Here is a 25,803-nt window from a genome sequence, read left to right as displayed (position 1 = left end):
TTTTCAAAATATGATTATGGTATTATTTTCTCAAGTTGCCCTTTGTTTCCCCCTCTCTCTTCCCAGTCTTGTCCAAGCCAATCCAGAGGTTGCCATGGATTCCATCGTTCATATGACCCAGCACATCTCGCCCACACAGCGAGCGGAGGTGGTGCGTATCCTGTCCACCATGGAGACCCCGGCCTCCTCCTAGAGCGACGCTGCCCTCTCTTCCCTGCCTGGCTCAAAGCAGCCAGGAGCCCGGCCCCAGGCCCAGCGCCTCCTGACCGGGACCCGGGCTGCAAGCTCAGGCTGGAGGAGCCAACATGATGGCCCTTGGCGGCTGCCAGGTTACTGATGAAGCGTTGGCAATGATTCTCACTGGGGGAAGAGTTCAGCGGACTGAGGTCAATTATAGCATTGTTGTAAATGTAAATGTCTTACATGTAAGGTAGTGCTGAGATTAGTTTTTGTTAAGTGTCTTCAAGTGCAATTGAAAAATGACTAAAGAAATATCTAGTGTGTGTGTGTGTGTGTGTTGAGGCTTTACACGGCTGCTGCTTCCGTGATGATCAGTGGCCTCCATCCTGTTGAACTGGAATATTCACAGCAATAAATTCAGAATCTTGTTGTCGTATTAAAATGCACCTTGGTTTTTTCACATCCGCTCGTTAAGATTTGCAGGTGTTTTGATGGCAAAATCGACAATGACAACATATTGCTCTTGGCAAGAAAAGGGGTTTTACACTCCTTAGTAGGGAGCACATAATTACTAATCAAACCCAGAGAACACGGTGGGGCACTGTAGCAGCGGACAGGAGCGCCCAGCAGGGAGCAGGGACAAGGCCTATTTAGACCCTGACTGTTTCACAGTTAGCCTGCAGTGAGCGATGGGCAGCTCGCCACACAACAAAACCACAGCCCACAGAAAAGCAGCTGTCCCTTCTGTTCTCACACACTACACACATGCTGCTTTCAATGCACTTTACTGCTTACTGTTCCCTCACATTGCATCCAGCATCAAACCTGCACAGTTTGCACTGTTGAATCTGGTGCTTGCACATGCTCTCCCTCCCTCCCTCCCCCTCTCTCGCTCGCTCGCTCGCTCTTTCACGCTCTCTCTCACACACACACACACATAATGGCAGCATGCTCATTTAGAAAAGTGGGCTTCTCCCTCGTTACATTTTTTGCCAACAATTGTGGGTTACTCACAAAAACAATAATTGCAAGTTGAGTTTTTTATTTCTTTTTTCTTTTTTCTTTTCTCTTTTTTTTACCAAGAAAATATTTTTGAATTTACTACAATTTAAGTGACTAAATTATTAAATGTCTTTTTTGTCAAAGAACAAAGGGTACTGTTGTTAACTGGACTTACACATGTGATGTCAGTTACTGTATGCATTCTGATTTTAACTGTAATCCAGGCTTGGCTGTTATGCTTACATTTTATGTGAACTTGAACTTAATGTATAGGAAACATTACTTATTTTTAATATTGACTTTCCAAGGAAAAGTGTGTGAATTGGGTGTTGATTCTCCACTCAAGTTTGTTATCGAACAGGGACACATTCTAGCTACTGTATGGTAAAACGGTCAAAAGCGTTACAGAGTAGTAGTATTATATATAATATAAAATACCATCATGTGTAATTCAGTCGTAGGTCATCTTGTCGTATACACTACTGAAAAGGCAAACCTTAGCAATGTGAAATGGTTTCATGGTCAATGCTGCGCCTTTTATATGCCTGTGTTGACATGTGGTCCAGTTACTTTATAAGTGGCTGATTGTTTCCTGTATGAGGATGGAGAGCAAATTTACAGTGTTGAGCTTTAATTGTTTGCAAATTTAATAAAGTCTACCTAACTGTTTACAGCTTTTTGTCTTTGTGCAAAGTTTTTAGAATATTGTTTTCCTCCTCCCAGATTATAGCAAAAAGTAAACGGTGAATGCAACAAAACTCAGGTTTCCAAGAAACTGCACTAATTTAATTTCTCAATCATTTGCTTTTTACATATTGATGATCCTCCAGACAGATAATCACATCATTGGGAGCCTCATTAATTTTACTAGTCAGTACAAAGTGTAATACTCTGGAGAGGCATTTTCTGATGACTCTAAAATGATAGTCTCTTCTCATTCCTCAACCCACAGATGATTAAAGTGGCATTTTTTTCCAGGCATTTAAACTTCAACAGTCTTAAGGAGGATGAAGCTGATCAAACAAATAGAGAGGGATCCGTCTCATCCCTTTGTTTTGTTTTTTGTCTTGTTCTTTCATATCAGCCCCCTTGGCTCCGTCAACTCTATTACCATCCTACCAACAAATATGTAAGACAAATTGAGTTGCATGCACCCAATACCCACCACAATTATAGAAGGCCCAATAAGAAAATGAGTCATTTGGTGGTATAATTGGAAATGTGCCTTGCTTGGTCTCTGGTCTCCCAGAGGGTTTTGCTCATTTGTGGAGGCATGCTAGGCTGGCTAATTCTTCTTTTAATCACTGACAAACTGCAGAATCAGGTCCTTCCTCAATCACTGGAGTGCGGAAGGGGATTGCATGAAGAAAGTTGCAGGAATCTACTGAGTTTGGGCACAATTGTTCTTTCCCTAGTTCATAATGAAGGACAGTAGGTTTGCATTACAATAAAATAAATTTAATTACATCAACATTCAAGGCCTGTTTTATTCCCCCTTTGTTGGGCAGCAGAGAGTCTTATCATTATAATAAAGCGGCCAGGCTGAAAACATGTTAGGTAGCCTATCAAAAGCTCTGTTCTTCGTTGTTGCAAGCCAGGAGAAAATGTCCCTATGGACATCAAAACATCACATCCTACAAAAGTCTAAAATATGTGTCTGAGTGTATGACAATCTTGAAACATATCAAGATGCTGAGACGGTGCGGCCTACACCTTCAGTACCTAGGCCAGTCATATGGTTGAACCCTGAACAAATTGAAACGGTTTTCCAATGGATTCTGGTACCATTTGGACATATATACTGTATAACATACTAAAAATCTAGATTCTAGAAAAATCTGACTTCCGAAAAGGGGTAATTTTCAAGATGGTTGAATAATAATTGGGATATGTCGTTTTAAGGTCCGTGCAGCCGCCATCATCATCAGTATATAAATGGGAGCTAGGGCTCTGTATGTTTCTCTGTATGTCTGTCTGTCCCATTGATGATGTCATCAGTGATGTCATAAATTCACTCACACACACACCAAGCTATAGTTCAGTGATGATGTCACTGATGTCATCAGTGATGATGTCATCAGTGATGTCATACATAGGTATTGTAACATCACTGATGATGTCATCAGTGACACAAAAACACACGAGAGAGACTGAGGGAGAGAGAGAATGAGGGAGAGGGAGAGAGACTGAGGGAGAGGGAGAGAGAGGCGAGGGAGAGAGGGGCGAAAGGGGAGAGACTGAGGGAGAGAGAGAGGGAGACATTGCGCGTGGGGCAGGCGAGGCCACGCAGCAGCTTAGATGCGGGTGAGGCCGCAGGGCCGCACAGCGGGTGGGCAAGCCTAGAAATCGAGCGCGCATAGCGCACGAGATGCCTAGTCAGTATATAAAGATGGGTGGGAGCTGGGGCTCTGTGTCTCTGTCTGTCTGACCGTCGTCAATCACTGTGGGTGATTTATTTTACAAGTGGCATTCAAGTCATATCTGACTAGTTTTCAATGTATTTCTCCCCACAAAAGTTAGGCTTTTTCTGACATGGGAGCAAGCAAGCAAGCAGCAGTAATACCGGACCTGCCTGCCTGCATAGCTGAAGCGCGTTGGGATCCCTCTACCAAACAATTCAAGCCGTTTTTGCAGCACTTGAGGAAACCGTGAGTTTGCTCGTTTAATTCGTTGATATAAGCGATTGCCCGAACGATTCATTAATTAATAAACTATGTGAACGTGAAGTGCCACCACCCGCCCACATAACAGCTACATGATCAGGATCATGAGCTGCCAGAGTTAAACAGCAGCCGCTTTTGCGCTAATGCGGATCCTACACCGGGGACCGAGATGAATATGATACGGACTCGCGGGAGTGCGCGTAGGCCGGCTAATTGTTGTTTAACATGCAGGCCAACCGGCTAGGAGCAGGTTATAATACGGATTCCACTGCATGTTAAGAAGTGGCGGCTATGCTTTGTTCAATTGGGCTCGTGTTTACAGTGAATACGAGACCGGAAGTTGGCATTCAAGTGCTCACATCGCGAACATACGCAGTTGACTAGAAGCCACCGAGGCTAACAATGAATGTAGCAACCACTAGCTGAGGTTAATGCAGGAAATGCAAAGGCATAATGACAGAGGAAAACAAGATGAGATTGTTGAGAATATCAACATGTTCCTCAGACTGAATAAAATGACTGTGAAAAGCTCTATACAGCTAAAACGTCAATATATGTAATTGTTCAATGCGTCCGCCATTTTGTGAAACGTCACAGGCACGTCACAAGTCGTGAGCTCGAAGCTTCAGAAAGATTCCACATACCAAGTCATGAACCCCACATGAGGGGGGCGTTCAAGTGGATTTATGTTGTATATTCACGGTAAACACGAGCCAAATTGAACACAGCAATAGTTCAGTGATGATGTCACGATGTCATGAATTCCAATGATGACACCATCAGTGATGTCATAAATTCACTCACTCACACACACACACACACACACACACACACACACACACATACACACAAGAGACAGACAGGCACACACATGCACAAACACACACAAGAGACAGACACACACAAACAAACACTGATGACAGGGAGAGACTGAGGGAGAGAGAGAGGGAGACATGCACGCGCCAATAGGGCAGGGAAGGCCACACAGCAGCCGGGCTGCGGGCAAGGCCACGCAGCAGCCGTGCTGCAAATGTGAGCTGCAGGGCCAGCTCGGCGAGCTGCAGGACGGGCGAGCCCGCGCATTTGTTCAGGGTTAGGGGCTTTTTTCATATAGGCCTAATGACTGATATAGAGACACAAGAGCAGGTTATGATGCAGTGTGCACTTTGCTGTCCTGATCTGAGCCTGCTGTTTCTCTCCACTAAAAGACCTCAAAAGACACCAAAACTGATATAAATTTCAAAAAAGAAAAAAAGTCAGAGGCTGATATTTTCTTTTTCAAGCCTTTTTTTTATTATAGAAATTAGAGATTTTGTTCAGATGGCCACGCCCCAGTGACTGCTGCTTACAGAACGTGACAGAGAGGGAAGGCAGAAACAACAAGGGAAACAGATACTCAGTGTCAGACTGAAAGAGAGACATTAAAGAGCAGAGAGGGAGACTCAATCATACATCTGAGACAGCCATAATTCCACAGTCACAACTTGACAGCACTTGAGAGACAATGATGTGACCCAGTTGCAAGATTCCAATTAGCGGGGTGTGTGCAACAGTTGAGATGAAAAGAGAACAGGGTCTTTACAGAGCCCCAGGGCTGTCTGATTACTGCCTGAAAACAAGAGGCTTTTGCCCATGACAAAGAGTCCACGGACACAGAGGGAGCACCCAGCTGTTTCCCATCTCTCCAGCCAGGCAGCCAGAGGAGTCTGAAGAGCACGACTCAGCTCCAAACTGCTGCCTGACTTTAACGTTTCAACCACATTGCAAAGTGCCAAGCAGCCCGAGACAGACATGCATTTTGAATAGTCTTTATTTGAGTGACTGTCTTTTAATCTTTGTTTCACCTGGGAAGGATGACTGAACATGCCCTTTGTCATCAACATGGCTCACATTCACACAACCTGCCCCCTGCCACCACAGCTTTCTGCTGGTGAAGGTTGGAGGTTAAGTGTCTTGCTCAAGGGCAGCTGGGTGGGTGGGAATTGAAAGTGTTCTTCGTTCACTTTCACTGCTCAGATTTCCCTGCCATTCTCAGGTTGAAATACCCGTAACCCGAGACACAAGACCTCTGTAACCTAAATAATAAGCCTATTGTACACACACAGACACAGACACACACAGACACACAGACACACACACACACACACACACACACACACACACACACACACACACACACACACACACACACACACACACACACATCTGTAGGTGCAAAAGCATTCGTTGCCATTGTAGCGCCTTGCACTGGCATTTGCTAGTTTTTCTTTTCATTGTTTTTTGCCTTCTGGCTCTATTTCATATTTATATTCCTATTGCTCTCGTGTGTTTTCTAGTTCTTCTTTTATGCTGTTTAATATTTATTACGTGTTGCTTTTTTTGCTTCTTGTTATATTTGATGTCCTGTGTGGACTGTGGAGCCTCCCAGCCTAAGAGTAAGTGGTAACACTTTACAATACTGGTGCACACATGTGCATGAATTGATGCTTAACTCATGATGAATTAAGCCATTAATTGATGCTTAACTCATTATCAACTAATGAAAGGTATGTTTGATGAACAGACTGAGTCATATATGAATTAGGCTACTATTAATTAAAGGAGAATTTCGGTTCTTTTGAACCTGGACCCCTCTCCTCACATTAATTATGATCTGACGACTCACCCAGTGATCTCCGCAGCGTTTCTGGCCGTCCTAGCGTTGTTTTGAGATCAATAGCGTCCAAGCCAGTCGTAAAATGGAGCTCCGAGGGGGCCAAGTGGCAGCCGGTCTTTCCTGCATCTAAATAGTCAGTTTTATTCCCATTTTCGCCACATATCGTCATAATCTCATCCCTCAACAACCACCAGACTGATATTTCCCCCCGGGCTGTTGTTCCCTGGAGTCTCCCAGGGATCAAATGACCTCATTCGTGATCTCGGTCACCAAGTCTCGTCAAGTCCCGCGATACTTTCCTGCCGGCTGGCCAACTACAGGTAGTTGGCCGGCTGGCCAACTACAGGCTATGCCTATATCATCATCGATTAATTCCTCGTCAACACCTAGCATTAATTAATACTGTAATTCATGTGTTAATTACCACTATCAACTTCCAGTCGCCTGCAACCGGGACCAGTAGCTGTAGAAGGTCATTCCCTCGTCCGGGTGCCTGCCATCTCTGGTACACCAACCCGTCGTGGAACTCAAAGTTGCCCCATTGAGAATGATAGGCCTTTATCTCGGGCCCCATTGCCGATACCTCTGTCCACTCAGGGCGTTGCCCCACCTCCAGCCAGCCTCTCACCAGCGCCAGGGTCATGTCAGCTGTTGCCTCAGCTGCTGAGTGGTCAACGGGAGCCACCCCTCCTCATTGCTGGTGGTGTGGATGGTGGCTACCGTTGGTGTCATCTGGCCATGTTCCTCTTGTCGCTGGCAGTAGCAGCATTCCAATGCTGCACAGGGGCGCCGGGAGAGTGCATCGGCATTGCCGTGATGTCGCCCCGCCCGATGCTGGATTTCAAAGTCATACCCTTGGAGGGCCTCCAGCCAACGAGCCACCTGGCCCTCAGGATGCTTAAAGTTCAGGAGCCAGGTCAGTGAGGCATGGTTGGTCCGAATAAGGAAGTGGAAGGGTTGGAAATGCCGAAGCACTGCCAACAGCTCGCGTCTGGTGACACAGTAATTCCTTTCTGCTTGACTCAGGGCACGACTGAAGTAGGCCACGGCACGTTCCCCATCTTCCCCCTGCTGGGAGAGGACCGCCCCAATCCCCACGTTGGTGGCATCAGTGTCCACGGTGAAGGGCTGTTGGGCATTGGGGTAGGCCAAGACTGGGGCTTCCGTGAGGGTTGCCTGGAGTCGGGTGAAAGCTGCAGCACAGGCGTCGCCCCAGGTGAACGGTTGGCCCTTGTCAGTCAGGCGGTGGAGTGGACTGGCGATGGTTGCGAAGTCTCTGACAAAGCGGCGGTAGTATGACGCCAGGCCCAGGAAGCTCAGCAGCTCGCTGACATTAGCAGGGGTCGGCCAGTCTCGGACGGCAGCCACTTTAGCTGGGTTGGTGGCAACACCACGGGCACTGATGACATTACCCAGGAACTCAGTCTCTCTCGTCAGCAGGCGGAACTTTGCAGGGTTCAGTCGCAGACCGGCTTGACTGATGGCAGTGAAGAACTCTCGCAAGTTGGACAGGGCTCTGTCGAAGTTGTTGGAATGTACCAGCAGGTCATCAAGATACACGACACAACGACCACGGGGTACTACCAGCACCCTCTCCATCAGCCGCTCAAATGTGGCCGGTGCGTTGCAAAGCCTCAATGGCATGACGTGGAACTGCCACAGCCCTTGTCGGGGGCCAGCTCCACCTGCCAGTAACCGCTGCGCAGATCAAGGGAGCTGAACCAGCTGGACCCCGCAATGTAGTCAAGGGCATCGTCAATTCGAGGGAGCGGGTAAGAGTCCTTTTTTGTGATGGCGTTAAGGTGCCAATAGTCCAAACAGAACCGCGGGCTGCCGTCCTTCTTCTTTTCCAAGACAGCCGGGGCTGCATGGACTGTTGGAGGGCTCAATCACCCCAGCAGCTGCCATCTCGTGGATCATGTCCTCTGCCACCTGCTGTTTAGCGAGACCCAGCCGATGGGGGCGCAGACGGATGGGCTGGGCGGAACCGGTCTCAATAGCATGCTGGACCAGCCCAGTCTGCCTGCAGTCCTTGTCTCTAGCAGCGAATATGTCCGCTGCTGCGTTGCAATAAGTCACGTACGGCCTCAGTTGTCTCGACAGAGATAAGGACGGCAGGCTCTGCAGTCGAAGCTCGGGGAGGCTGTGCAGGGCTACTGGAGGTGGGTGTGCTGGTGGTTGGTGAGGCACAGGGGTTTGGTGCCTGTATGGCAGCAGCTGCTTGGTGACTGGCTTGTTGATCTTTGGGCCGGTCGTTCTTTTCCCGGCCGGACTGGAGTGCCAGGGTCTCTGTGCCGATGGTGATGGTTTTTCTCGACACATTAACAACAGCCCCCCAGTGGGTCAGCAGGTCTAGGCCAAGGATGGACGGGTCCAGGATTTGGCAAGCCAGAACTCGTGCACCAGCTCCTATCCTCCAGCCTGGACTCTCAGTGCCTTCTTCCCTCTCATGCCAGCCTTTTCCCCTGTCACTGTCATTAGCTGGGTGTTGGTTGGGGACCATGACATTGAGAGCGGCCCGGTGGTGTCTGGGAGGACGCCAGGCCGCACAAGGGAAATGTCAGAACCTGTATCTACCAGGGCACAGCAGGGCTGACTGTCGAGTTGGCAGTTCAAGTAAAATCCCTTGGTGTGACCTAGGCGGCTGACCAGCGTGCATCAGCCATGAAGAGGGGCTGGAGACTGGAGTGGTGGTCCCCTCACTAGACCACTCCCCCGTCGTTTCCCACTGGCTGGGTGGCTCTGGCTTTTGGCGCGGGGGCTGGGCAGTTGCGAGCAATGTGACCAGGCTCGTCACACCGGTAACATCGGTCAGTTGGGCGGGGTGGACGCCGTCTGGAGGGTGGAGGCCATCGCTGAGACTGCTGTGGTGGAGGCTGAACTTGGCGGACCTCTTCAGCCTCCTCCTCTTCCCCATCGTAGTCGGCCATCCTGACGTGTGGTCGGAAAGTGGGGGCCTTCTGCTGGGAGGGCCGCGTGGAGAGCACCAGCTCAGCCCGTTCAGCTTCACGGAGAGCCTCGCTGAGGGACTGGGGCATGGTGAGGCGAACATGCTCACGCACCCTCTCTGGTGTGAGTCCCCGCAGGAAGGCGTGGAGGGCTAGCTCGCCCTGCGTCGAACTGCGGGTAACCATGTTGAGCGTGCAGCTGCACATCTGCAGCAAAGGTGCCCAGGCTCTCTCCTTCTTGGCGGTAGCGGTTGGCTAGCTGCTCCCTGCTCTGGTCGGTGAAGGGTCGCTGCCCAAATCGCCTCTGCAGCGCCATGGTCAAGGCCCGGCGGTCCCGCTGCTCTGCTGGAGCTAGGTCAAGGAGCAACTGCAATGCCTTTCCTTCCAATGCCAGGGCCAGGTGGGTGGCAGCTTCTTTGTTGCTCCAGCCGCTGTGCCATGTTGCTAGTTGGACTTGAGAGAGGTATGGCTCTAATGGTGTCACTTGGGCAGCTTGGTGTTCTAGGCGCAGCTGAGGGGCGTGGCAGGCTGGGTGTGGTCACCAGTGGTGGCGGTTGGTTGTCAGCGGCGGCGGGGATGGGTGGCAGTGGTGCAGCATCTGTAGCAGGCAGCAGGAATTATCTTGTAGTGGCACGTCTCTCCTCTAGGGGGCGATGAGGCCGTGGTGCACTGGAACCATCAGGGTGGGCTGGAAAACATCCATCTCTGGCAGGCTTTTTCTGTTGTTGTGACAAGTTTCCTAAGTACTGAAAACTCTGCGCAATAGCTTGGTCTAATTCTTGGAACTCTCTCCATTCTTCAGTTTTAGTAGCAAAAATCCCACTTCTGACACCAATGTGGCGAGCTTGCGTGGAAGAATGCAGACTGACAGAGAGATCTTACTTTTAAACCACTCCTGCGCCTCATACACCGCGTGATCGAACACACTAACAGTCTCAGTCGTCGTGGCTACATTGATAATAAAACTTAACATTATCCTGGCCACACAAACATTGCCATTACCACATAATGCAATCAAAACATGAGCACAACATCACTAAACCACGTTTTTAACTTTAACAGTAACAAGCTTCCCACAAGAACATGAACTCCCATAATCCTTTGCGCTTCTTAGAGCAGAACTGTCAGAGCGACCACCTCCTCCGGTCGCTACAGTATCATTCTGATTACTTGTTACTAGTGTACGCTGTTTTATGGAGGTTCCTCTCGTGGCTCAGGCTGATCGAGTGATTGATGCTTGGTGCGCACCGGGTAAACTCAAACTGACAATAGCCTAAAAGAGGCTTGCCCATGGGCTTGCCCAGTCTGGCATCCGCTGCACGCCTGGGCCACTGTCAAGGTAGCCACAAGAAAACATATGGTTTCCGGTCAAGACTTTCAGAATGAAAGTCAGAATTGTAAGAGTTGTAACCAGCTACGCAGTACTGAGCTCTGCGTGCTTTTATTTTTGATGGCAGGCAACAGAAGTAATTTTTTGTGTGCCATGTCTTCCTTGACACTTATTCTCGTGGTCTAGCAGCTAGCTGGCTTGCAGAACGTGGTGGTCTTGTCTTGCCCCAACCGGCCCCAACATCAACAGCAGCCTCCGTGTTCTTATTCTACGAAGAGTGCAAACTGCAAAGCCTAAAGAGTCGGTCACAGTGCTGGCACTGTCGGATGGATACCAGTCGCAAGAGGAACGAGCGGGTTTGTTAGAGTTTCAGGTAGCTATAGCGTTTGCAATTTAGCGTTAGCAACTTAGTTAATGCATCTTTTCGACACCTCTCTGTGTGAGCCTGTGAAGCGGACACTAGGTGGCAGGCAGTAGGCAGTGTCCTCAGCAGTTCTAAGAATTCTTATGGGGCACGGTGGCGAAGTGGTAGCGCTGTCGCCTCACAGCTAGAAGGTCCTGGGTTCGATTCCCACCTCGGACGCTGTGAGCACTGAAGGAGTGCGTGCCCGTCTGCATGTCCTCGAGTGCCCACCGCGCAGGTGTGGTCGTCAAAAGGGCCCTTCTGTGTGGAGTTTGCTCAAGGAAGTAACAAATGACAGGAGTCATACACCAAAGTAAAAGTTCAAACAATAATTTATTAACTAAAACTAAGGGAAAATAACTACAATGCAAACTGCATTAAACAAACAGAAAGAAAGGTGCATCGGTGAGGAGGAAGAGACTGAATGGTCTGAAAGTGAGTGCACCAGGCCCAGGTACACCCAATCAGCCTAACGACCTCAACACCAGGCTCATGCAAGACAGCGCCAGGAAAGTGGGAGGGTCGTCACAAAAGCTAAAATCTTATCAGATAGGGGACCCTGGGACAAAATCTTATCAGATGTAGTCTAATTTGTGTCAGTTTAGGGGCCCTTGAGGATGAAAAGTTTTGTGATTGAGAACCACTGCTTAAGTTTAGACTATATAATATTTGTCACTATAGTGTCAGCAACGGTCTTGTCTTACTGCGGGGATGTCGGCCTGGCCTGGCCTGGCCTGCAGACAGGCTGTGTCTCTCAGGGGGCAGGGGGCAGCCTGGCAGCAGCTGCATGAGAAGCTTAATCTCCCATTCCCATTTGAAACGCGCCACAAGGGTCAAAGATTACAAGACACTGTGATCATCAGCACATAATGCACACATACTCATTCAGCCAGAGCTTGGTAAACATTGGCTGAGCACCAGGCTGACAGGGAAGAAGACTAATTCACCAGCAAGCCTGCTGCAGACCGAGGAGGGAGAGAGTATCAGGACAAGACACAAGAAGCACTCAAGTCATTGCTCCTGAAACTACCATAAATGACATGCCTGAAGCAAAATAATAGGTTAACTATTGTCTTTTCTGGTGTTGTTGTAAAATGGAATTTAATCATCATTCTTCTCCCGCTTTTAAGCAACACCTCTATTGCCGAGAGTGTGAAGGTGGACAGCTTTGAGATAAATACCATTTGAGATCAAAATAATAATAAAGCCACGAGTCAAGAAAGTTGTCTCACATAAATGTATTCAGCCAAACATACATCTTTGCAAGCAGAAGATTTCCATTTGCACAGAGACTGGCTCCCTGGAAAAGCTTCATGTTTCCAGATCAGGAGCTCAGTACAGAATGACACAGTCAAAGGTTTTATACTGTATTCTCACATATAGTATTCTCACATATATCACATCTCTTCACAAGCTATGTTTTGACCAGCTTGCCGAGCAATGCAGGAGTCGAGAGGAGGGGGGAGCTGCAGCCAACACAGGAGCCCAGCAAGTCCACGTGTCTGCACTGTGCTCCGCTCAGGGCCAAAATAACACAAGCTGTCTGCATGTCTATGTGGATGTGGAATGGAATTTAAGAATGGAATGAAATAAGTGTATCTGTCTGCATGCCTATAACTATGTGTTATGCAATTACCCTGAATATGGTGTCTGCATCTGTCTTGACGCAGGTTTTGAAGGCAACTCACTCATACCAATAACTATGTGTCTTATAAAACTAGGCCAATGGAACTTAAATTTTCTCCATCAGGTGTAGTTGTTATTTTTTTTGACAAAACAAACAGATCAGCCAGTAAAGATCCCTCCTCAAATGCTGACAGTCTGTTGTTGCCCCATCTTCATCTTCTCAAGTAGAAATCAATAGCACACTGTAAGGCTGCACAATTCACCCAATTGCAATCGAAATCACAATATAGTGAAGTGCGATATCTAAATCGCAGGAGCCTGCAATTATTTGATAAAGGTAAAATGTGTCACAACATACCATTAAATGAAGCATTGTGGTGCTACAGAGATGCCAGCAGCCTACAAAATCATTGTATCCAGATGCTTGTTTGGTACAGGCCCCAGTAAAAAATCACATCACATTTGTATTTTTGTCAGTGGATATGAAATACAAAAATTACCATTCCCACTCAAATCGTATCGCATATCGACGCAATCGCAATATCTGTCAGTATTCGATATGGATATGGTCATATTGGAGGTATTGCAGTATTACAACCTCATATGAGATTCGACATGTTTATACTGTATATATATATCATTATATCATTGTATGTATGTATGTATGTATGATCTTGGGGCGGCTGTGGCTCAGGAGGTAGAGCAGGTCGTCCACTAATCGGAAGGTTGGTGGTTCGATCCCCGGCTCCTCCAGTCCGCATGTCGAAGTGTCCTTGGGCAAGACACTGAACCCCAAATTGCTCCCGATGGCTGTGCCAGCACCCTGCGTGGCAGCTGGCCGCCCTCGGTGTGTGAATGGGTGAATGTAGGCACATTGTAAAGCGCTTTGGATAAAAGCGCTATATAAATGCAGTCCATTTACCATTCATTTACCATTTACCATGTATGTATATATATATATATATATATTCATATCGTGCAGCCCTAACACACTGTAGATGAGCAAACATACTCATGCACTTCACTGTATGTATGTTTGTCACTGACATCAATCTGAGAGCCAGCCACAGCTTAGCCATACGGACAATAATACGCATGCTAAGAGCTCCTTATGGATGTGCATTGTGGGCCAGGTGAGGCTGCTCCCTACCAGGCAGCTCCTTGCTCCTTTCTCCCCCCTCCCCTCCCCTGTCCTGACATTAACATTCATAGAGGCACTGGAGTGTGGCGAGTCGCGTACATCACGCCAACCATGAGATGCGGCAAGGGGGAGAGGGAAGGAGGGAGGGTGAATAGGGCTGATAGGGAAGGGGGGGGTGAAGGTTGCCCAGTGTGGGATTGTGGGAAAGGTCAGCAGCCATTGTGGCCCATACATCACCATTATTACTGTAGGTCATTGATTGCTATGGAAATGAGGAGCAGCGACAGGTCCACCCAGTGGGCAAGACCAGGCCGGCGAGGAGTCATTACCCTGCTTACAGCGTCTGTTATCGCTCAGTAAATATTCACTCTGAAGTTGTTCCAGAACGTATTCAAGAAGGTAGACTATTCTAGAAAGGATTTTGCACATTATGTCACAGCAAAAAGGTTTTTGTGTAAGAGCTACCTAACTAGGCTACATCTATGTAGAAATATCGAAATTCTAGAAATCATAAGTTTGTAATTATATGGTTCTATCAGACACCCCCCTCCCCCTATCAAAACTGCTGCACATTCGATCTTGCTTTTAGGGTTAAATATTGAAGAAGATAGAAAGTATATGTGAAATATTTTATGCTCATAATCTCAGAACTGCACTTTACCCAAATAGAACCTTAGAATTCCAAGGTTACAAAATGTTTTTGTTTTATTCACCAATATTAGATCCCATGAAAACATCTTGATGGGATTTGATAGACACCATTATTACTTTTTTGGATCATATTGGAGGCCCTGCACCTATGGGTTCATCATCACTTCATATGAAAACAGGGCTGTGCACCTTTCAGTGAGTGTTTCCAATTGGTTTCAGAGTTTGGGTCAAAATACGCCTACATAATATGATGGGTATATTATATGGGGGTAGCAGGTGTCATCTATCCTATTACGGTGCAATGTTTCATGTCTTTACCGTGTAGCATCCCATGAGCCAATAAGGACCGCCAGGAAATAAGGTAACGCTTTAGACAGCCCGCAATTTACAGGGTAAGTACAGGGTAACAAAATCTGTACTTACAGAGTAAGTATACCACATCTGTACTTACAGGGTAAGTGTAGTTACACTGTAGTTACTATATAACTACGAGGGAATTAACACTGCTTTAGAATACAGCCCGTGCCCCTAATCCATCTATGCTTGGAAGTTGGAAACCCATGTTACTGTTTAGCTGGCACATGTGTTTACTCTGCCTGTTCCAAACAAAATGGCCACTGCGAAAAAGGCCTATGGCGTTGATAGTTGGACACACACACACACGCACACACACACGCACACACACACACACACACACACACACACACACACACACACACACGGCTTATGGTATGCACAGAGTTGCTGACTAGAAGAGTTTAGCTGAATGCTAACATCAGTCTAGCACTGGCCCACTTTAGGGGTGAGCCACATTAAAATGCATTACAGGCATATCAGTGGAGCGTGGAGAGCCAACTCCCTATGGAAATGTCCGTTTACTGCTTCTCACAAGCCTGTGGGATGGTAGGATTTGTAGCCAGTGTCCTCTGGCTCTGAAGGACAAAGGCGACCAACCAGGGAAATCATTGTGCTTCACAAGACACAACACAGCATCATCTAACACAGTCTAGTGTCCAATGTTTAAAATAATACCAAGATATACTTCAAAGTTCAAGCATGTTGCATGATGACAGAAACATTGAAGTTGTTATTTACATGTTAAGACTTGAGGAGGGGAGAGAGAGGTACTGAGTCTGACTCGAATCTAACACTGTGCTTTTGTAATGTATGAACCAAACAGTGAGTGCTGTAGATTTGTATCATTTTCAGAATCAGAAAAACTTTATTGATCCCCGAGGGGAAATTGGGACATGCTACAGTTGCTTGTACTCAGGCATGGAAAAATATCAACATAAGCCTCAAACATTATAAGAGACATGTTCCATACAATGAAATAGAATAAAATATAATATAATATAATACAGAAGTTACATAGCCTATGTACAGTTAAGTGTCACAGAAATATGTGCCTTCTCCATCAGTCATTCTCAAGTACCCTTTAGTCAAGTGAAATATCTGAGGTACCTATTATTTCCTTATATACCCTAGAGGAAGTATAGTAATACTAGTAGTAGTAGTAATAATACAACAACAACAACAACAATAATAATAACAATAATACAACAGTAATAATATAATAATACTTTGCTGCACAGCTACCTCAATTTCAGGTTAATATACTTCAAATGAACCCATTGCTTGGTTAGATTCAATTAAGATACTGGTGCAAATGTATCTCAAGCAGTTAGTGAGGTAACAGCTAACTGCCCACAGCTGATACAAACGGTGAGGAATCTGACAGTGAAGGAGGTTCTCATGTTGACGACCTTCACCAGTAAACTATAAATACTCTTTGCTGAAAACATTCCTGGATAGAAAACTAGTAGCATTTGTACTTGGACAGGTCTGAGTGAATCACAGCAGTTACTGGCTATCACCAGCTTCTTCACCTGGACCGGAATCATCTCACCTAATAGCCTACTGCAAGTCCGAAACACTGAATAGCATTTTGAAAGCATCTTGTGACAATGTGACTTGTCATGGACATCGCAGTGTTTGTCTTGTTTTTTTCTCTTCATTAGATCCTTAGATGTGTATGCTTTGTTATATTCATATTTTAACCTTTTGATATATTTGAACTTTTTCCAGTCTCAGTGTAAACAGTGCCCATTCAAATGTACACCTAGCCTACCTTGATGAGTTTAGAGGTGACGGATGACTCGCCTGACTGGTCTCTCATGGACCACCCCTTGCATGGCATCTCAGGCACATTTCTCATGAGCACATAAGCACATTATGCTGCTGGTAGCTATGTACCTTATGTTTTTTGTTTTGTTGGTTTGTTTTTGTGCGTGTATATGTGTGTGTCTGAGCATGTTTCTTTGTCTTGTTATTGTTATGAAAAATCTAAAATAAAATATGGAAAAGAAATGTACATTTAATTTGAGACAGGTTCCACGTGTTTGGTTAGTCCTGGCCACACCAAACATTTGGAGAGGCCTATGCTAGCTAGGCTAACACAAAATGTTTGTGAGCATTGTCGATCCCACCACCTTGATACTGCAACACAGAGTTAGCCACTTTCAAGTTACAAACAACACAGACACATAGAACATTGATCCAGAACTGAACATTTATTAAATACAGGTAAATGCATCACAGAACTTATACAGATCATACATACCTCCCTTTGTATTGGCCTTGCCCACAGCCAAAAGAGTCTGTGAGGATGTAAACCATATTTATGGGGTGAAGGTGGTAATTTGCTGCTACCATTGTGTGTGGGGGGGGGGGTTATGTTTTCTACAGGGTTTTAACTTTTGATAAGATTATTGCTTGAGAGTAATTGTGTTCAGAAACGTATATATATGGGATTGTACATTATATGTGCAAATGTGATACTTTGATGTGTGTCTAAAAGTTTACCTGTGCTGAGGTGGAACTTCATGCCACCCTGGGCTGTAAAATGGCGTAGTCCTGGTAGTGGCGGCTGGGTTGAGGCCTGCATTTAAACAGTCTGTACTCAGACCTGAAGGAGAGAGGTTGCTGGATGCTCTGTCCCAACTGTAGTTTGTTGCTGGGCGCAAACTTAAAGCTGTCTGATTCCTATATCAAGCTTGACCAAGTCTGTTTAGACATTTTTGTTTATTTTGTATTTAAAGTGTTTATTTTGTTGTAAGACTTAAATGCAGTTTTCACCTGTTTGGAAGTCCTTCAAAATAAATGAGGTGAAGACTGAACACTCTGGTTTGTCATTGTTCCTGTTGCCTTGCCCTCATCAAAGCTACCCGCTTACACATCTATATAGCTGCCATCATTTTACCTCTTTTAATGTGGTGAAAACAAGATGTTTCCAGAAGATTACATTCAAAACATATTCAAACAAACATGATGACTCTGATCTTCATCTCTCTTCACTGTCTGTGTCTCAGCAGCTCCTCCAAAGTTACGTCACAACATCACTTTTTTTCCACACGTTTTTTTCCCCTCAGATTCCCGCCCTTTCTCCCCAATTGTACTTGGCCAATTCCCCCTGCTGTCCATGTCATTGCTCCAACCCCTCTGTAGACTGCATGTTTCCTCCAACACATGTGCAGTCGGCCAGCTGCTTCTTTTCACCTGACAGCGAGGAGTTTAAAGACGTAGCACGTGGGAGGGATCACTATTCAATTCCCCTCCCGCCGAACAGGCAGGCCAGAGGAGGCACTAGTGCAGCAACCAGGACACATGGGTTTCCCACCCGCAGACACACACACACACACACACACACACACACACACACACACACACACACACACACACACACACACACACACACACACACACACACACACACACACACACACACACACACACACGTCTAGCCAAATGTGTCTGTAGAAACGTTTGACCAAGTCGGGAATTGAACCCCGGTCTCCACACGTCACGTGACAACATAACTGAGCTCAGATCAGCTGCTGCTGAGCCGACAGGCAGTGGAGGAAGACTGAATAGCCAGCCACTAGAGAGAGTGCATGTTCAAATGTTTATGGACAGATATATCTCATGTTGTGGTAATAGCCAACAAAAGAAGATTGCTTCCCAGTCTCTAAAGACACTCAAAGAAGAAATAAATATATTTTATATTTAGCCTAATACTTAAACTGAAAACAAATGAACACAAACAAGTCATTCAAGTCAAGTCATAAGTCTTTAAATTCCAAGTCCAAGCCGAGTCTCAAGTCATTTACTTTCTGTCAAGTCAAGTTACAAGTCATCAAAACAGAGACTCGAGTCGACTCGATTCCAAGTCATAATGACTGAGTCCACATCTCTGTTTCCTTGCAATACTGTTTAACTTACTCCCTATGGCCCAGTCAAACTGTCTGCTCAAAGCACGCGGGGCTATTGGCCATCCCTCCTAAAATAAATCACCTTCTCCAACAAGACCTAGTCCCCTTGGAGCCAGCTTCCTCACCTAAGGCAGGGAATTGGACACTGTCCATATTAAGTCCAGACTGAAGACCCACTTATTCAGCACAGTATACAATCCATCATACTTCCCACACTCTTCTCCTTCCGTCCCTGGCCTGCTTGAGGGCCAAGAGATTCCTTTGTGAGGTCTTGTTAGGTTTGTCCTGGTGTTGCCCTGGAGTTCCCTTGCATCAACACACAGGCACGCACGCACGCACGCACGCACGCACGCACACACACACACACACACACGCACGCACACACACACGCACACGGCCTGGTCACCTGAAATTTTGTGATCGATCCCCCTTTGTTTTGAGCCTGTAGGTTGGGACATTTAAGGTTCGTCAGAAGATCTGAGAAAGCTTGGTGCAGAGTAATATGTTCTTAGATCAGAAATATAAGAGGGTGCCAAACCATGGATAATGTTAGATAACGTTAACTAGAAACCTTATAGCGAGCTAATGTTAGCTAACGTTACCAAACTCCTCAGGCCATCAGGCCTCTTCTAAGTTAAGGGTAGCAACCTAGCTAGCGTTAGTTACAATCCTATTATCAGGACTTTTATCATTGGAAAATATGTAAGTTGTTTGGCAGTTTAGAATGCAGGTGTGGAATGTCATTGCAAGATTATATTTTTATGTCCTTGAAAATAAATAAATAAATAAATAATACCAAGGAAGACAAGGTAAATCCAGAATCTAACGTTATGGTAGATATCAATGAAGAACATATAATTTACTGTCCAACCCCCCCCCGCCCCCATCAGCAAGTATTTTACCCAAGCACTGGCTGATTAACATTTTTACATGCACATTTTTACATGGACTTGGCTTTTGGCTCGCTCACAACTTGTCAATATCGATTAAAACATGCTGAAATATTCTCCAGAGTCTGCCTTACAAATCTTCCACTGTAGGAAAAGAACGCTTATGATTCTGTCCTCTTCAACTTTAATCAAAAGTACAGTGACGTGCTGCAACCCCCTCCCTCCCTTTCATAATAATGGGCCGCTAAAAATTCAGGAGGCAGGCTCCACATCAATCACTCGCCAGATTTGAGTCCAATGCAATAAATATGTAAATGAGGAGAAGCCAATGTCTCGTAGCTTTGAGATCAGCGCAAGGAGGGGGAAAAAGGGAAAAACTGTATTAATTGCCCATGGCCAGAGGAATCCTATTACTGTGGGCATTGATTATAAAATGGTATGTGTGAATGATTTTCATGCAGAAAGTGGACTACCAAGCCTTGAGCAAGAAGGGAAGAAAGAGTCCAATTAGAGAATTGGGCCAGATTGTTCAAGAGACAAAAAGGCAAACCAACAATAACAAAAAAAAGAGCAAAGTTCAAATAAGATTCTATTCTATTCCATCTCAGAATAAAATGCTATTGCAATCATAATCACTTGCAATGTTTAAAGTTTATGAATATTCCTATCATATATAATTTTTTTAATTTGGTAGAATAGCTGTGGAAAAATCTGGCCATCGTGGTAAAAATCTGTGTTTTTGGTGTTCATATTATGTGTCCCCGCATACAATTTTTCACGATTGGTGCAAGACTGATTTACACTACAAAGGAGCACACACAAACACTGGAAGAGGACTGCCTCACTCTATTACTGTACATGCATGCTTCATGGTGATCAAATACAGTCCACATGCTGTGCAGTCCCACAGCACCTGACAAGGTGAGCAGCATCAACTGCTGCTGTAGTTGAAGTTACCATTGTGGGTAACACTTTACAATAAAGGTACATTAATTAAGGGTTAATTAATGCTTGCTTAATATGCATTAGTTAACAGGGTTAGTAAAGCTTAGTAAGCATTAATTAACCCTAAATTAATGTTAACTAATGTGTCACACTTTTCAATAAGGGTGCATTAATTAAGGGTTGGTTAATGCTTAATAAGCATTAATTAACCCCTTAATTAACAGGGCTAGTTTTCAACTTTACAATAAGGGTCACAAAGAGCATTAGTAAATGGTTAATTACAGTTAAGTAATGGTTATTCAGCACTCTTATCCATTTATGAATTGTTACTTAAGGGTTACATGGTAAATAGCCTGCATTTATATAGCGCTTTTATCCAAAGCGCTTTATAATCAGTAGGTACATTCACCCATTCATACACCGATGGCGGCAGGCTACCACGCAGGGTGCTGGCACACCATCAGGAGCAATTTGGGGTTCAGTATCTTGCCCAAGGACACTTCAACATACAGACTGGAGGAGGTGGGAATCGAACCACCGACCTCTTTAATCCAAAGCGATTAGTGGACAACCCGCTCTACCTCCTGAGCTACAGCCGCCCCAGTTTACATGTTACAATGTTTTCAAATTTACAGTAAGGGTCACAATGAGCATTAATAAATGCTTAATTACAGTTAAGTAATGCTTATTCAGCACTCTTGTTATTTTTTAAGATTATTTTGTGGGGCATTTTTGCTTTTATTGGATAGGACAGTAGGCAGACAGGAAGTGTGGAGAGAGGGGATGACATGCGGGTCGGATTTGTCGGCCATGTGAAGGACTATGACTTTGTGTTCGGCGCTCTACCACGTGAGCCACCGGGACACCCAGTTCAGCACTCTTATGAAGTGTTACTTATGGGATATATGTTTTCAACTTTACAATAAGGGTCACAAAGAGCATTAATAAATGCTTAATTACAGTTAAGTAATGCTTATTCAGCACTCATATGCTTTTATGAAGTGTTACATGTTTTCAACTTTACAATAGGATCACAAAGAGATTAATAACTGGTTAATTACAGTTAAGTAATGTTTATAGAACATGCACAATCATTTATAGGTTAGGGCCACATTAAGGAACCAGCAAACCTCAATTTCATGGCGCACATGTTAATTAACATCTTCATCAACCATTTACTAATATTAGTTAGTACCTTAATTAACATGTTAAACCCTTAATAAATGTTAATAAGAGACATTAATTAATTAAGGGTTAATTAATGCTCATTAAGGATTAACTAAGCATTAATTACCCTTCATTATGTAGCCTGTTAGCCTAAATGTTTCATTAACATTGGGCAATCTGGTTGTAACTATTAAAGGCAATTCGTGAGACCAAGTATGAGAAATCAGTGTCTACAAAAAGTCCCCTTTATCCTATTTGTAATTACCACTAGGAGCTTGTATTTACATTCAATCCAATACGATGGGAATGTGGCATATCTTCTACACTTTCAGCAAAAATCACACTCAAGGTGAGAAGTAAGCGGTGTAGACATCATCGGCCTATCAGTGTCTGTCATAAATCACTGATGACATCACAATTGCTTATGTGAAATGCCTGATGACATAATATGTATATGACATCACTGAAAATGCCATAATGTCTATAATATCATCAGTGGGACATCATCAGTGGGTATGACAATCATCGGATTGTGGGACATGACATCATCAGTCATAGTCGATGATTGTGGGGCATGACATCTTCAGTGGGTATGACATCATTCAGTCGGAGGCGTTTGCATGCTCAGTTGAAGGATTGTGCTTGTTTGCAATGACATCATCAGCAACCACTAGTGACCGCTCGACAATGATGACAATGACGTCATCGCTCTGGCCACAATTCAACGCTTGGGGCTGGGGCCCACAGGACAGATAAGAGACATTTGTCCAGTGAGTCTGTACCATAACGGACGATTATGAATGGACCGATGGTCCGTGCCATATCGGACGGATGGACAGAGGATCCCTGCCATAACGGACCATGGACCGATGGTCCGTGCCATAATGGACTGATGGGATCCCTGCCATAACGGACTGATGGACAGATGATCCCTGCCATAACGGACCAATGGACCGATGGTCCGTGCCATAATGGACAGATGATCCCTGCTATAACGGACTGATGGACAGATGATCCCTGCTATAACGGACTGATGGACAGAGGATCCCTGCCATAACGGACCAATGGACCGATGGTCCGTGCCATAATGGACTGATGGGATCCCTGCCATAACGGACTGATGGACAGATGATCCCTGCCATAACGGACGGAAGGACAACCCCATCAATTAATGATTGTGGGGCTTGTGCCCACAGGACATTGTGGGGCTGGGGCCCACAGGACATTGTGGGGATGACAGTCCATGCCATAATGGAGGGAAGGATTTTTGTGTTTTTTGTGTTTTTGTGTGTTGTTGTTGTTGTTGTTGTTGTTGTTGTTTGTTTGTTTTTAAAGGGGGGGGCATTAGGATTAGGCTGTTGTGATGTCATTATTCAGTTTTAACCTCTCATTAGAGTAAATACTGTATATTTATTTAGAGATTTTTTGTCAATTGCTGTTATGGTTATTATTAGCTTAGTCACTCACTTCTCCACTGTGATAGCTGATGTGTGGTGAGCGTTCTGGCGCAAACTGGCTGCTGTGCATCGCCCAGGTGGGTGCTACACATCTGTGGTGGATGAGTTGAGTTCCCTCCCCCTCCCTCCGTTGATATGTGAAGCGCTTTGAGTATCTAGAAAGGCGCTATATAAATCCAATCAATTATTTATTATTATTATTATTATTATTATTATTATTATTATTATTATTATTATTATTATTATTATTATTATTATTATTATTATTATTGTTATTCTACACTAGATTCTTCACTGCTCCCACTTTTCTTGAAAAATAGCTAAATCTTGCTTCACCCAAAATGTTCACATTCACATAAAAAGACTATATCCATAATGCTAATTATTTTAGAGAACTGCATCTTGACCTGGAGACATCAAATGGAATGCAGCGTTTTGCTAACTACAGTATAACCTATATTGGTGGTAAAAACTAACAGCTCACTGCCATAACAGCTCTACATGACATGTAAACATGATTGAGGGATGGCTAACCTTACAATGCTAACTTTAGCTACCTGGTACAAGTAGGCAACTCACTTGTTATGCAAACTATGCCTATAATAACTAAAAGCATTTCATTTTCCCATGTTTGAAAAGGGGATCGATGCTCTACTACTAATGACTGCCATTTTTTTTTCTTCTGTTTTTCTCCATGACGCCTCTGGTTCCCTGAATAGGCAGCAAGGCACAGGACCCTTTGATAGGATACTACTTAGCTCGGTGGAGCAGTCTACAGACCCATTCATTATGCCTTGGTGATGCATTAGTGTTCTGGATGATGCACCCGCATAGCTGTGTGTTAGGGTGTCTTTCAGGGAACAGGGGTTATATTCATAGGCTACTTGTTCACTGTATGTATTCCCATATCTCCAATATTGTCTAAGCACACATGGAGTCAACCAATGCTTCTGACTGCCCCTATTGAGATGATCCATCTCTACAGTCTATGAGTGACACCCATTGTGCATATCATCAACTAGCTGGTGATGCTATGATTTTGACCCCCCTCTTCCCCAAGAGCCAATGCACTTCAAATGGAACAAGGACAGAATTCTATCTATCTGCTCTTGATGGCCATTGCTCAGAAGAGTCAAGGGGGCCTGTTTTGCCATTTTGGATTCTCTGTTTTAATCACAATTTTCTTTTCTTGTTTCAATCCTTCTGATAGATTTCTTAGAGCTATTATGTGAAGAAACAATTAATTACATAGTCTTAATATGGCAATTCAAGTGTTGCAAAATTGTCAATTGTCATACTTTTTTCAAGACAATAGGCCTGTCTTTGACAGAAAACTGCAAACCATAACTGTTTAGTTAATACGGGACTCAGAATAAACTATGAGGAATAAACATTTCCTTTTCAAAATTAGTTACAGTATGTAAAGATATACCGTAATAAGATTGGAGAGGGGGGAATATATTTGCTACATTGGCTCTAATGTAACATTTCTGCATACTGTATTTAGAAAACAGTGAACATAACAACCTGTAAAACAAAGCTGTATACATCCCACTGCTTAATGCACAATAACCTTTAATGCACAAATAATCAGCATGTGGTTTATCCAACAGTCTAACGCCATAATCAGTGTCAGCTAGATTTAAATTGATTTCTGGCCTTGTGTTTGACTTGCAAATCTCTCCCTTAATCAAGGCATTTTGTTAGGATAAACAGGGATTAGTTTGATTAACAGCATAACATTATCTCCCCCTAACAGAAAAGGAGACATTTAAAGATTGTAGACTTTAATTTAAGTTTCAGGTACACAACTTTACATAATATGGACAAAATATTACATATGACATACATGTATATATTTATATGTTGTATAATATATTTGCCCCCACATTATATATCTATAGTTAATTTACCTCTAGATTGACAACCTATCCTTCAAATTCATTAACATTATATATCAGTAAACTGACCCTATATGGTAATACATTTAAAGACCTGTCACCATCCTAACACATGACTGCTACTATCCTCCGTCCTCCACGCTTCATGTAATTTATTTCTTGCCATGCTCTTGTTAACGTTGCTACTGTATGTGGGCAAGACTATGACAGCAGAGGGTTTACGTGGCTGAAAATAAATCAACTCCTCGCCAGAGTGACCAGCGTCCGGTATAGTAAAACACCTCACAGAACTGGGTCACAATGTGTCTTCATTGAAATGGTATCTATTTGAACATATTTACAGAGCCTGCACAGGATCTGGCATTAAAAACTGCTGCTGCACATCCTGGGTGGGGCCTCACCTGTGGGTGCTCTAATGACATGAAAACGGACACAACATCCTGCCATGACTGTCTAAGTGACTAGTGAAGGCTCTAAACCCACAGCTTCCCACTCTACAGAGATATTAAACGTGTCATTTCCTCTAAGTTACCTTTTTGTTGTAAACAGTTTCCATCAACCTGCCTCATCTA

The 25,803-nt window shown here is 44.6% G+C and overlaps 1 protein-coding gene across 4 annotated transcripts in view; it reads left to right on the top strand.

The window, feature by feature from the left end:
• acaca (acetyl-CoA carboxylase alpha) overlaps positions 1-1,837 on the top strand; it is a 68,097-nt gene extending 66,260 nt beyond the window's left edge. For all 4 annotated transcript variants that reach the window (XM_083647484.1, XM_083647482.1, XM_083647483.1 and 1 more), the window contains one exon: positions 67-1,837. In XM_083647484.1, coding sequence (XP_083503610.1) covers positions 67-193 — 127 coding nt within the window. In that variant the 3' untranslated portion in view covers positions 194-1,837. The remainder of the gene's footprint in view (positions 1-66) is intronic.
• Positions 1,838-25,803: the final 23,966 nt, after the last annotated feature.

Source organism: Poromitra crassiceps (genome assembly GCF_964638095.1).
Source record: "Poromitra crassiceps genome assembly, chromosome: 1".
Classification (NCBI taxonomy): domain Eukaryota; kingdom Metazoa; phylum Chordata; class Actinopteri; order Beryciformes; family Melamphaidae; genus Poromitra; species Poromitra crassiceps.
Note: the sequence above shows the minus strand (reverse complement) of the source record. Positions and strands in the feature narration are given on the sequence as shown.